The 13,298-nt window shown below is 55.9% G+C and overlaps 1 protein-coding gene across 1 annotated transcript; it reads right to left on the bottom strand.

Moving 5' to 3' along the window:
- On the bottom strand, nt 1-11,244 carry ARF5 (ADP ribosylation factor 5). Its single transcript, XM_065404113.1, has 6 exons — nt 11,106-11,244; nt 7,566-7,646; nt 5,480-5,589; nt 4,526-4,597; nt 1,278-1,403; nt 1-658 (listed from the first exon to the last, which is right to left on the bottom strand). The coding sequence occupies exons 1-6, from the start codon at nt 11,170-11,172 to the stop codon at nt 572-574; spliced, it is 543 nt and encodes a 180-aa protein (XP_065260185.1). The 5' UTR covers nt 11,173-11,244; the 3' UTR covers nt 1-571.
- Nucleotides 11,245-13,298: the final 2,054 nt, after the last annotated feature.

Below are 13,298 nucleotides of genomic sequence, written 5' to 3' on the forward strand. Positions count from 1 at the left end.
TAGGATACAAACTGGTGGAGTTTTATTACTCGATATACAATAGCACATTACACAGTCAGAGTCCCAGCCCAGCCCTGCCCCCCCCCCCCCCCCCAAGAGAAACAATTATAAAGTTTGTGGAAGGATAAAAAGGAGAAACGGTTCTGTTCTGCAGTGTTGTGACGGCCGAAGCAGTTACCTACGGCTTTCCTCGCAAGCTGCCAATGGAGGTCACTGGAACACCGCCACCCGCTCAGTGCTTAGACACACCCCGCCCCCACCACTTCCCTCCCTTCCTTCCAACAGGCCCCGCTGGGACATGGCACAGGCTCCACTTAACAAGAACACATGCAGTTGGGTAGGATGGCTAGCATGAAAGTGCCGTCTGGGCAGCAGAAGGCAGGAGCACGGCTAGTGGAGCTGCCTGAAGAGTCCTCAAGGTTCAAGTTCTACCAGATAAACACACAGATCATTTAAGATGAGGTCACAGTGGGGAGGGAAAAAAAACAACCCAAAAACTAAACTAAACCCGGCACGGAGATCCCAGGTGGGCACGACGCTCGTCTGGTCTGTGGGCCGGCTGGCCACCCACCTAGCGCTTGGAGAGCTCGTGCGATAGCCAGTCCAGTCCGTCATAGAGACCAGTGCCCTGGGTTGCACACGTTGCCTGCACATACCACTGAAAAACAAGGGAAGGGAAGGAAATCAGGCAGCAGGCAAGACAGAGCAGCGAATGCCGAGAGGTAGCATTTAGTGGGCTGGGAGCCAAGCACCCCCAAACCCTAATCCCACTTCAGCTTGCGGTGTGACCCGAGTGCCTCAGTTTTGCCCTCTGTAAAATGGGGATCATGATCCCACCCTACCGCACTTGGGAAATGAGGACGGATGGGCCAGTTTGTAACATGCCATTTATCATTGTCAGCAAGCAAGGTCTCCAGTTCTCTTCAGCCTTATGGGAGACAATTGCTGGAGAACCCCCTGGGGGTGGGAAAGGGAAGCAAGACAGAGTTTGGTGCTGATCGGAGAGAGACGGACTGTGCCAGCTAGGGCCAGGCAGAGCGCAAGCTCCATGCACACCACTCTGCCACGTCACCTCTCAATCCTGCAGCAGCCCTTGCGACCCACACTCCAGGCCCCCTGCTCACAGCTTTGCTTCAGCTTCACAGCCCATGCGACTGAGCCAAGGAGAGCCGCTGAGACGGGGGAGAGGCGGTCAGAACGGAGCAGTCAGGCTACAATCCCTCCCGCAATCTCCGGGCAGCCTCTCCTGGCAATCGCGGGACCCTGGGTACACTTACGGTTCTGCTGCGGAGTGTCTGCAGACCCAGCTTGTCGGTCAGCTCGCTCACTGCCATGGCATTGGGCATGTCCTGCTTGTTAGCAAACACCAGCAAGACTGCATCCCGCAGCTCGTCCTCCTGCAGCTGGAACAGAGCAGGAGAAGCAGCTGAGCCACGGGGAGGCCTGGGAAACCAGCTGGCTCGCTCAGCCCGCTCTAGCCTACCGCAGTCTCCTAGGGACCAATCCAGAGCGACGAGAGGCCGGGTCGGCGATAGGGTACTGAACCGGGACTCAGGAAATCTGGTTCCATTCCCACCTCTCCCATAGATGCCATCGGGGACCTTGGGCAAGACGCTTCTCTCAGTGCTTCAGTTCCCCAGCTGCTAAAATGGGGGTAAACCCTGCCTCCCTCCCCCCATTTTCACCTGTCTTGTGTATTGGCCCTGTGAGCTCCGTGGGCAGGGTGTCTGTGCAGCACACAGCGCGGGGTGGCCCTGACCTCACAGACCATTAGCGCGTTACAGCTCTAGCGTGAGGGGCTGAATGCTCCAACTTAAAGCTTCTTCAGCTCACTCAGCCACCTCCTCCTGAGCCCTCTGCTGGGGCCCCCCACATCCCTCCGGGTCTGTTCTTGGCCCCCTTCCTCAGCTCCCTGCATTTCAGTCGTTACCTCTCCATCCCTCCCAGATTATCCAATGTCTCATTCTCACATCACACCCCACCATCCCCCAGGGTAGCTATGGCAAAACCGGAACCCCTCTTTCTCCAGCTCCACTCGAGTGTGTTCATTCCTCCGCCCTCCAGCCTCCTCGGCTCACACCCAGGCTCTCGGCCTTCTCCCTCGGACAGTCAAACACCTCTGGCTCCAGGGTCACTGGGTGCAAACACATGCCATGTAGCCATAAGGCAAATATTCATGTATTCTGCACCATGGGCAGCCCCCACTGTGGCTAGTCTCATGCGGGCCTGCTCCCCAACAGATACACACGGTCGGGGTTTTGCTCTGTACCAGGGCAAGGTTCTCTCGGATTCAGGAGAGAAGGATTTTTCTAATTGAATGGATTTTCTTTAAGTTCAGGTACTAACCAAGCAGCCCACTCCCTCAGCCGGTGTGTGTCCTCAGACCTATTTTCATGCTATACACTACACCTGGAACAGCTCCCTTTTCTTCCACGCATCCTCTCCCTCGGGTTAGCCAGGCGGTGCTCTAGCCGCACATACTCTTCTTTGGAGACCAGAGTCAGGCAAGTCAGAACCAACCAGCTGCATATGGCACAACACTGCGCTCAGGCACCCCTACACCTTCCTTCCCCCTTTCCTTTGCTGCAGGTCTCAATCAGCCTGTGAGCTCACCAGGGCTGGGACCGAATCTCCTCTCTTCCAGGCACCCACTTTTCCCCAGCCCCTTGTTGTAATGCTTGAGTGCATGTAATGCTGCTGCCACCTGCCGGAGGGGTGCTTGAAGCCCGAGTTCTCCCAAGACTGGCTTAGGGCAGTAGGCACACAGCTAAGGCTGCAGCTCGGAGAAAATCACATACAAAAATTAGCATCAACAGAGAGACCAAGCACTCAAGAGTCAAGGTTTCTCCTGCGATGTTACCTAGGATGTACTGTCCATTCCTGCCAGCCTTGTTAACAGGAACGCTCTGGGAGTCTAACCATGGGATACACACCAGCATTGGAGCCCCATTGACTTTTCAGTAGAAATCTTCACTTTTGGCGTTGCCTGACCGAACACCTGGATTCTCAGCCTTAATGCTCCATTCGAACCAGTTTTTGGTTATTACCAATGGGTGAGACGTCCAGGAAAGCTCAGCATTTTGGTGCACACCAGTAGCCAGGTGCTTGTGACACTTGTGATCAGATTTTCAAAGTGCGAGCTGCATGTGTATTTCATCATGGGTGCACATGGCACTGTACGGAATAGATCTCTGTCTTGTGGGGCTTATAATCCAAAATTGTCTACAACAGTAGATGAGGGAGTGAGACGGGCAGCAAAACTAGGAATGCGATACTGCTGTAGAGGAGTGGCATTTGAAGAAGCAGGTCATCTAGCTGCTTTTTGTATTTTTATAGGGGGTCACAGTGGGCATAGGACCCACTGCCCCAGAACAGAGATTACTGGTTGAAATACATACTTTCTATCAGAAAAATGAATTGTATCCCCCTGAAAACACAGGAGAGGACTGGTATTTTATAGCTGGAATGGGACACTAATTATCAAGCCCTCCACACATCAGAAAGTGATAACGGTTGTACATTTTAGGGGTAGATGAGCTGGCCTTTTTAGCACATTGGTAGAATGGCCACATGGTAAATGTGTCTACTGGATCTACATGAAGCAGCTTCCCTGTAACACTGATGTTCAACATACGCTGAGGAAACAGTCCCAAGCCGCCTCTTACTTGCAGGCTGGTTTTGACAGCCATTGGTAAGAGACAGCATTTCTAGAAGCCATCCCGTATCCATGCATTCCATGGTTTCAACTAAATATGTCCGTTCAACCCACTCAAAGGCCTTCTCTGCATCCAGAGAGAAAGCTAGACCAGGGCTAACACAAATACACTTTCTATACTTGGCTCTGGTTAATTTTGTTTTGTTTTAGTAAGTGAGTTTAATGTGTCTCACCTATGGTTTTATGGAACCTTTCTGGCAGACGCTGGTTTAGTCTAAAGGGATGGCATGGATAGTGTATGCAATTTTGATTTCCGGAACTAGCTGTTAGTACATTTCACCTTGTAGAGGTTAACACAGTAAGATAACCAGGGCCTGTATTGCAGAGATGCTGAGCACTACGTGCCTATTGACTTCATGTCTCAGCACCCGAAGAGTCAGAATGTTAGTCACCCCCCCAGTGAGTCAGTAGACAGCAGGCATGGCTATGGAAGAAGCCGTATCGTAAATTTACTCCAAACACAAGGGATTTTGAGGACTGTATAAGTGACCTCTGCCTGCAAGTGTGTCCGTTGCAATAGCATCTAGACTCCTAGTCTTAGGGATAAGCAAATTTGGGAAGCAGGCGCCGCTTGTTTTGAACTCCTGCTCCACATGCACCAACTTACCTTGAGATAGGAATTCTACACCGGGCTCTAGCAGAGCCTTGGCCACCCTAGATCCATGTCCTACTAGCCCTGTCAGCTCCTTGGCTTTCACACCAGAAAGATCCCATCTAACTAGTATTCTCCACCTTCCCACCAGTCACCCCAAGCCTGAAAATCTAGAGAGACAACATGAGGTCTCTCTCCAAACCACCCCCACCGCTCACCATTTTCTGTAGCTCATCTGCAGACTCCTGCACTCTCTCTCGGTCATTGCTGTCCACAACAAATATGAGGCCCTATAGAAGAAAGCAGACAGACATGAGACAGTTCACACAGTGCAGGCACCAATTCCACAGTGAGGGGCACACTACACAAACCCAGAGGAACAAGCCTCTTTCCAACACCATGGAATGGCAACAGAGATCACTGCCAATGTGGCAACCACTTCCCACCCTACCCCCAACCACGTATCTTCTCCAAAGCTATTCTGTAGATCAGCAACAAGGGCTTGCATGCATCTTCATTCAATGGAAAACCCCACATCTCTTCTTGCCGCTTCTGCTCGCACAGAGGCCAGGGGGTGGGAAATGCCCTGGGGGTAGTTTTCAGACGCCCCACTTTCAGCACCTCGCTGCACTGAACAAAGGAAGTTACTCATGGCTCAGAGCAGAGACACCTTCCCTGCCTCATTCTGAAAGAGCCTGACTCAGAGGCAGTGTCGCTACGCCAGCCTGGTGCAGCAAAGGTGCGGGCAACTCCCGTAACCCCAATGCACGCTGCTGCGTGGGGGGAGCCAGGAGCTGCCTTCCAGCCAAACTCCCTGGTTAAATCATCTCAGGAAGAGGACAACCTGCCACTACCAATGCACTATCAAGCCCTATCCTCTTTATCCATCTCTTTACCAGTGTGACACTGCTACCACCCTTCCCCCGCAAGAAGAGAGAGGGGTCAGTGGGTCACCCAGAAATGCTGGGAAGGCCAAAGTGATCTAGCTCCTATGAGCAGGGCAGGAGCAGCATCCATGGGACTAGGTCCACATCTCATCCCCGGTTCTTTGCCATGGAAGCAGTTGCTATCTCCTATCCTGAGGCAGGCAGGTGAGGGGAGGCCTCAGTGGATCCCTGTACAACAATCATGTCCAGAGGGCTCTTTCCCAGTGCCTCTGCAGCTCCTCCCACCTGTGTGTTCTGGAAGTAGTGTCTCCACAGGGGTCGGATTTTGTCCTGGCCACCTACATCCCAGACGGTGAAGCAGATGTTCTTGTATTCCACTGTCTCAACATTGAATCCTGTGAGAGGAGACAGGGTTTAAGACACAAGCGAGTCCCTGCTGAAGATGGTTCATCACCATGGCAGCCTGAAAACTGGCAGACCACAGACGCGCACTACAGGAAACACCAGCCACTGCCGGCAGAGACGCCACAAGATCTCAGGGGATTTTTGAGTCGGGGGGGAGGGAGGATTCATGGGGTGTGTTAAGTAAGATGAAGGTGCAGTGCAGCACCCTTCTCCTCCCACCAGCACTTCTGGGGGAGGGGTAATGGATGATCCCCCCCAGACAGCAGAGCCATCCACCGTGTAATTCTGCTCAGCAACGGGACTAAGAAAGGGATAGCACAGGTCCACGTTTACAGTCTGCTCCCTCCGCAAGCTGCTTCCCAGCCACTACCAGTAAACTCACCAGGCTGGTGTCCCTTCCAGCTTATGCTTTACTGCTAGCAGAGGATTCTGCGTGACAAACTCTGACCTAGCAACCCTAGAACTCGCTAAGTGGTTCTGTCCAGTGGTGCACAAGTCACATCTACCTACTTTGTCTCTCAAGCAGGTAGACAACTCTGAATACACATGGTGAGCAGATGTCAAGAACCATCAGATGGAGACATTTTTACATAGCGACATCTCAGACTAGAATTGCACTAAGGTAACTGCTGTTCAGCTTTAATCTATAGCCTTGTCTGCTGACCACATTTCTCATGATCAGAAATAAGCAACCCACAAGCACCCCCATTCTAAAAATTCACCGAGAAAGACATTTACCACAGTCAGTAGAGCTCTGCACAGCTGAGAAATACAAGCTCTGCTGGACTCACTGTGAAGGCCAAATCAAGGTCAGATGATGTTTACAGAGTCAGACCCAGCCCTTCCCATGTGACCCAATGGTCCATCCCAGCAACCCAAACATCTGCTCTTCTAATGTGAGCCTGTGCACATGCCACCACTGGCACCTCTACAGCCACTGCAGACCTGGCAGCTCTCAGACTTACAAGCATCAGTGACAGAAACATGGGGGTGGGGTGACAGGGAATGGAATACCGGGGGCGGGGGGGGGGGGGTGTTTGGGACAAAGGGGCATTGGAAACGCTGTGGATGGGGAGCCCAGGCTGGGACAAGTAGGGGGCTGCAGGCAGTGGAGAATCGGTAGAGCTTGGCAAGGAGCCCAGGACAATAGCAGCAGAGAAATGAGGTCTACTGACAGTGTTGTGTGGGGGCGTTTGCACAGCATCTGCCTCTGCTGTGCCTTGCCCAGGCAAGTCCATCACTTTCAACACTAGCGTCACATAAAACATTTAAGATAAACACCACAGAGATGAACCGACAGGAAGCCTCTTTCTTCTGCTGCAGTCACGCTACCCGTCAGACCAGCTCTTTGTACGCGGTGTCCGAAGTGAGCAGGGCTGAGACACCAAAACATGGGTGGTTAGGAACATACGGACAATGAATGCGCTTGCATGCGGTCTGAACTTGTACTGCTGCCCCGGCACAGCCAGTGTGCGGGACCGACCTCCCCAGCATTACAAACACCGGGATGGCTCCATTTTATCAGGCAACTGGATTGTTAGCTCTTCAGGCCGGGACTGTGCAAGGACCTGGGCTTGGGTCTCACTCGTTGGCCTGTTGGGAAGTCCAGCCCCACAAGCGGAGACGACTCTGGGGAGCCGTGGGTACCTCAAGTCAAGCAAGAGCCCAGCAAGGGACACAAGCCGCACTGCAGTTTAAAGGCCCTTCCAGTAGCACAGCTCAGCAATGCGACAGGAAACATCCCTGCTGACTTCAGAAACTGTTCTGCTTCCAATGCCACGATACAGCCCCAGCTCAGAGATGGCCCCCAGCTAACCAGCAAGAGAGCTGCAGGGAGGCACAACCCCGCTGTCGACTCAGCCCGAGAGAGGGGGGTCGCTGTACAGAGCTTGCGAACCTCAGCACATTACCCCTCTCCCAGCCCTGGAGGCAAACCAGAGCCGGGGCGCGGCTTCTCGCCACTTACCGATGGTGGGGATGGTGGTGACAATCTCGCCCAGCTTTAGCTTGTACAGGATGGTGGTTTTACCGGCAGCGTCCAAGCCGACTGAAATAGCGAGAGAGAGAGAGAGAGAGGGGAGAGGCCAGTGTCACTTGCCAGCACGGGGGTGCAGATAAGCACATGGCTCCTGCCTGAAGCCCCCATAACCGGTTTCCCTCATGAGTCTGACCGCCCCAGTATCTAGCACCCCCTCTTTCCAGGAGATGCTGCAGACAATTCTAACAGCTCCAAGAGCCAAGTACATGCTCCCAGAGGCTCAGACAGAGCCATTCTAGCAAGACAGCTTTACAAAGGGCTACCAAGTTTACAACCTACAAACCCACCCACGGCCCCTGGTGTACAGCCTACCCCCAAAACAGCCACAGCTCATTCATTCAGGAGAAGCAAGCGAGCGGTCTGCCCAGAATGAAATCCGCCACCTCTGCTGCATTCTGCAGCTTTCCAAGCCTGAGTTATCCCAGAGAACACCAAGCAAATCCACACGCTGTGGGGCAGAGATCTAACAGCAACTTTCCCCTCCGCAAAGCTCTCTGTGAAGACCAGTTCTGAGCACCAGGAGGGGAGAATCAGGCGAGATTCCCAAATGTTCCAGTCCCTCCATCACCACTCTGATCAGTCCTAGGCAGCTGGTATCAGCTGTGGAGGAGTCACTTCAGTCTGCCCTTGACACGATGCCCAGGGCAGGAATTGCTAGCGTAGGCCAGCTCTGTACATCCCCATCACAGAAAAGCAGATGTCCCTAGAGCCCTATCTAGAAGTGTCATTTCCAGTTCAGAGGCAGGGTCTGGTGCAGGGCAGAACATGTGAACACCCATACAGTTCAGCGTTTCCCCCTCAGGAAAGACAAGGTGCTTGTCACAGAACAGCTGCATCCTACAGAGACAATAGGAATCTATGGGGAATTCTTCAAGCCTAGGGAATTCTGCTGCCCTTTTCTCTTCTGCTTGATCTGACCGACATTGTAGTCCCAAACTTTACAAGGAGAGTGGTACAGAAGCAGGGCTTTGGAGCGGAGCCCGGAGCACAGAGCAGCTCCAAAGCGGTGGAGCTGCAGGTTTTTGCCTGGAGCTAGAGCGGAGCCGGAGCACAGCTCCAAAGCCCTGTTCAGAAGGGCATTACCCGGGGAGCAGGGTGGCTCAGAGTAACAGGAATAGGCTAAGGAGACTCACACTCCCAAGGCGCTGTTCTGATCCGGGCCATGTCAGTATTGGCCAAGAGCCATTACCACCCAATGGCTCTTCGGGGACTCCTATAAGTAGCGAGCTGGGGGCTCAGCCCAGCTTGTCCACCTCGCAGAACTACCAGCACCAGGGGCCCTGCCTTGCTGGCCCTCGACTGGCTCATGGAGACTGAACACCCCTCAAAGTCAGAAACAGGGCACGAGGAGGCAGACAGACACTGCCTGGGCCACACCTCACATGCGATTGGAGAACTCCGGTCAGCATGCCTGTCAAAAAGCTAGGACCTTCTGCTCATTAACAGTGGTTAGGGCCCTGCCACTGAGCTGAGGCACCACCATATCTCGCAGGAACCCCCCCAAAAATCCTCCATTATTGTTACTTATTTGCACTGCAACTAGGCGGAGAGATCCCAGCTCGGGTCAAGCCCCTGCTTAGATAGTCTCTGTAAACCCCCTTGCTTTCTGCTGACAGGGTTCACAGACATCTGTTTGCGTTATGCACTGCAAAGTGACCAATGCCTCAGTAAACTCAAATCCAGAAGAGCTGACCAGAAGACTGTCAGCACCTTTCACACGCACAGCCTTTGTCTGGTGGAACTTCCCTTCCAACAACGTTTAAAATGCATTAGACAGAGCCTGGGAAACACATTGGAGGCAACAGTCCCGCTGACCCCAGCTGAGTGGTTCATATCCCATCTCTGAATTCCAGCGTGTCTCGACAAGACAGGCGTGCCCAGCCACACCAGAAGAGTCCGTTAGCTGGAGGTGTCCAGCCACCACAAGGATACATATATGCTCCAGGGCCCCATCAGAATCACATTTCAGAGTAAACACCCCGTTTCGGGGACTGACAGTTACGTGGTCCAAGCCCCTCTCCTAGGACAGTCGACTACTCTACAGAGCCTTCTCTCAGGGCTGTTGGCTCAGCCAGCCCAGATAGGCTCAAGGACGTGAGCCTGGCCCTTTGGTCGCTAGAGCAAAGCCAGAAGTTACAAGCTTGCCCTGTTGCCACCTGCAGAGGGCCCCTCTGGCCGAGGAATGTGCAAGGACCCTATGCCCATGGGTCCCCATCGCCAAGCCCATGAGGGGGGGTTCCCTTTCCGTGAGGACTGCTCTGCTGGATGGACTATCTCTATAAACCCTGCAGCAGAGATCAATGCCCCATAAGGGGGCAGGGTACAGGATCCCTCAGTCCTATAGGTCTCAAGGTCCGGGGGGGGACGAGTTTGTGCTCCTCCTGGAAGAGGGCAAGAGACAGCGATAACGGTCACCCCGGCGATGCAGGGAGATGCCCAAGCCTGGCAGGGCTGCTCAGCGCCACAGGACCAAGGCAGGGCAATTCTCCAGCAAGGACCGATGCCGGCCCCGATTCTCTGGGATAAGGGCTAGCGCTGGCAGCGCAAGGGCAGGCACCCGGCGTCGGGCAAGGGCGGGGCTCCCCCTACACTGCTCCGGGCGCGGCAGCCAGGCTGCCCACCACACTGCCCATGGCAGGAGGGGACGGTTACCTGGCCCAGCTACCCCAGAGGGATTGGGGTTAACACCACTTCCCCCACTAGGGCCCTGCAACCCAACCCCACTCCTTCAGGGGGGAGCCTACCCACCCCCCACTAGGGCCCTGCAACCCAACCCCACTCCTTCAGGGGGGACCCTACCCACCCCCCACTAGGGCCCTCCAACCCAACCCCACTCCTTCAGGGGGGAGCCTACCCACCCCCCACTAGGGCCCTGCAACCCAACCCCACTCCTTCAGGGGGGACCCTACCCACCCCCCACTAGGGCCCTCCAACCCAACCCCACTCCTTCAGGGGGGAGCCTACCCACCCCCCACTAGGGCCCTGCAACCCAACCCCACTCCTTCAGGGGGGACCCTACCCACCCCCCACTAGGGCCCTCCAACCCAACCCCACTCCTTCAGGGGGGACCCTACCCACCCCCCACTAGGGCCCTGCAGCCCGACCCCACTCCTTCAGGGGGGAGCCTACCCACCCCCCACTAGGGCCCTGCAACCCAACCCCACTCCTTCAGGGGGGACCCTACCCACCCCCCACTAGGGCCCTCCAACCCAACCCCACTCCTTCAGGGGGGACCCTACCCACCCCCCACTAGGGCCCTCCAACCCAACCCCACTCCTTCAGGGGGGAGCCTACCCACCCCCCACTAGGGCCCTGCAGCCCGACCCATCGGCCCGGGGGCTCGGCAGAGCTGCCCGCGGGCAGTGCGGGGCTACGGGGCGGGCAGCGCCGGGCTACGGGGCAGCAGCCGCCCAGCGGGGAGGGGACTCGGGGCCCCAGCATCGCCCCCCCCCCCCGGCCTGGCCTCACCCATGAGAATCCGCATCTGCTTCTTGCCGAAGATCCGAGAGAAGATGGCGGAGACCGTGAGGCCCATGGCGGCGGGAGGGGGAGGCCGCGCTACGAGCCCCGAGGCTGCCGATACCGCCGCTGCGAGCAGGCCTGGCCGGAACCAGCCGCAGCCCCGCCTCCTGACAGCCTTGGCCCCGCCCCCGCCCGCCTTAGCCCCACCTTCCGCCCGAGCAGCCCCGCCTCCCGACCGAGCCCCGCGCCCGCCCACCTTAGCCCCGCCTCCTGCCCGCCTTAGCCCCGCCTCTGCCCGCCTTCTGAACAGCTCTGCCCCCGACAGCCTTAGCCCCGCCTCCTGAAACAGCCCCGAGAACGAGCCCCGCCCCGTGACAATAGCCCCGCCCCCTTCAACACTAGCCCCGCCCCCGGGAGCAGAAGCCATGTCCCAACACCGTTAGCCAATCACGCCTCCCGAAAGAGCTCCGCCGCCGGCAGCCTTAGCCCCACCTCCTGGAAGAGACCCCGCCCTTGCAGGACTAGCCCCGCCCTCGGGAGCAGGAGCCCTGACCCGGCACCATTAGTCACGCCTCCTGAGAGAGCCACGCCCCTGCAGCACTAGCCCCGCCTCCTCGGGGGTTCCCCGACCCCGGCAAGTAACAGCCTAATCCTCAGGAGAACGAGCCCCGCCCTATAACAATAGCCCCGCCCCTACCAACACAAGCCCCGCCTCCCAAAGTGCTAACCACCCCCAAGGAGCTGGCCTGCCTCCTGAAAGAGCCACATCTCTGTAGCCTTAAATCCCGCCAGACCCCACTTCCCAAGAGAGTCCTACCCCCCCCAAAAAACCTTCGGCTTCCTGCAGCTCCAGGCATTCCGTTCATGGTCCTCCCACCCTGGGCCATGGCCCTGCCATGTAGTCCCGTCCCTTGGAAGTGGTACCAGCTTTTGAAGTTAAGCTGAATGGGATAGTCCACACCTTTTGGAACTATTGTTTCAGGGTGTCTACCAGACAGCTGGTGCACCTGGCCTGCATTTTGCATGTCAAGGTTTTTTAAAATGAAAGCTCAGCTAAGCTGCCGATCACAAGTGGCTCCAGTGATGGGGACCAACCTCCCTAAGGCAAGTGCTTTAATCCACCCAAGAGAGGCGAAGTGGGTGAAAGGGTAGCTTTTATTGTACTAACTTCTGCTGGACCCAAAGAAGAGCTCTGGGTAAGCTCGAAAACTTGTCTTTTCCACCAACAGGTCAGACATTACCTCACCCACCTAGTCTCTCATACCCTGGGAGTGACACACGACTACAACTACACGACTAATACTGGGCTATTGAATTCTAGAATGGAGTCATATTAAGCTATCCGTAACAGTTCTGGGTATCCTGCCTGAGAAACGTGATACTGCTAATGAGCAGAGGCAGACTGAGGTTCCCCTGATGAGCTGGAAGGAACAAGCCTTCTGTCTGAAAAGGGGGTTTATTCTACGGGGAGACAGCCCCCTCTGCAAGGACGGTCCCTAGAAAGGAAGGCATCACGTTCACTTTGGCTTTAAAACACTTCTGCACGCCACCGCCTGAGCACCTGCCACCTCTCGGGACACCCCTGGATTTGGTACTCAGGGTCTGCAGCAAATTCAGCTCCCCCTCTTGCGATCTCTGCTCCGGGCCCCTCTCGTGCCCACCGCCAGGAGGAGTAGGGTAACCAGACAGCAAATCTGAAAAATCGGGACATGGGGTGGGGGGTAATAGGAGCCTATATAAGAAAAAAAAAACCAAAAATTGGGACTAGCCTATAAAACCGGGACATCTGGTCACCCTAGCCCGGGGACTTGCTAGCGAGGGGTTCACACCACGCCAGCGCTCCAGCCACAGCTCTGCAGCTAACCAAGAGGCCCCGCCCCCAAACGAATAGGCCCCGCCCCTGCCTCCAGGAGTGCGCACTAGGTCCCGCCGCGGCCTGTCTGCGGGCCGCGGAGTGAGAGTTTATTGCTTATTGCAATCAGCACATGCGCAGTGAGAGACAGCGGTGGAAAGACCGGAGCGCGCGCTCGCGCATTTACAGTCGAACGGGGCCAACAGGCGCATGTGCGTCGACTGTTGGAAGGGAGCCACGGGGATTCGCGCATGAGCAGCAAGCGTCGGCTGGTGACCAGCGTCCTACGCGCACGCGCTTTGGAAGGAAGCGGTGCGGAACGCGCAGGCGCGAGGGCTGAGACCTAT

The sequence above is a fragment of the Emys orbicularis genome, chromosome 1 (genome assembly GCF_028017835.1).
Source record: "Emys orbicularis isolate rEmyOrb1 chromosome 1, rEmyOrb1.hap1, whole genome shotgun sequence".
In the NCBI taxonomy this organism is placed as follows: domain Eukaryota; kingdom Metazoa; phylum Chordata; order Testudines; family Emydidae; genus Emys; species Emys orbicularis.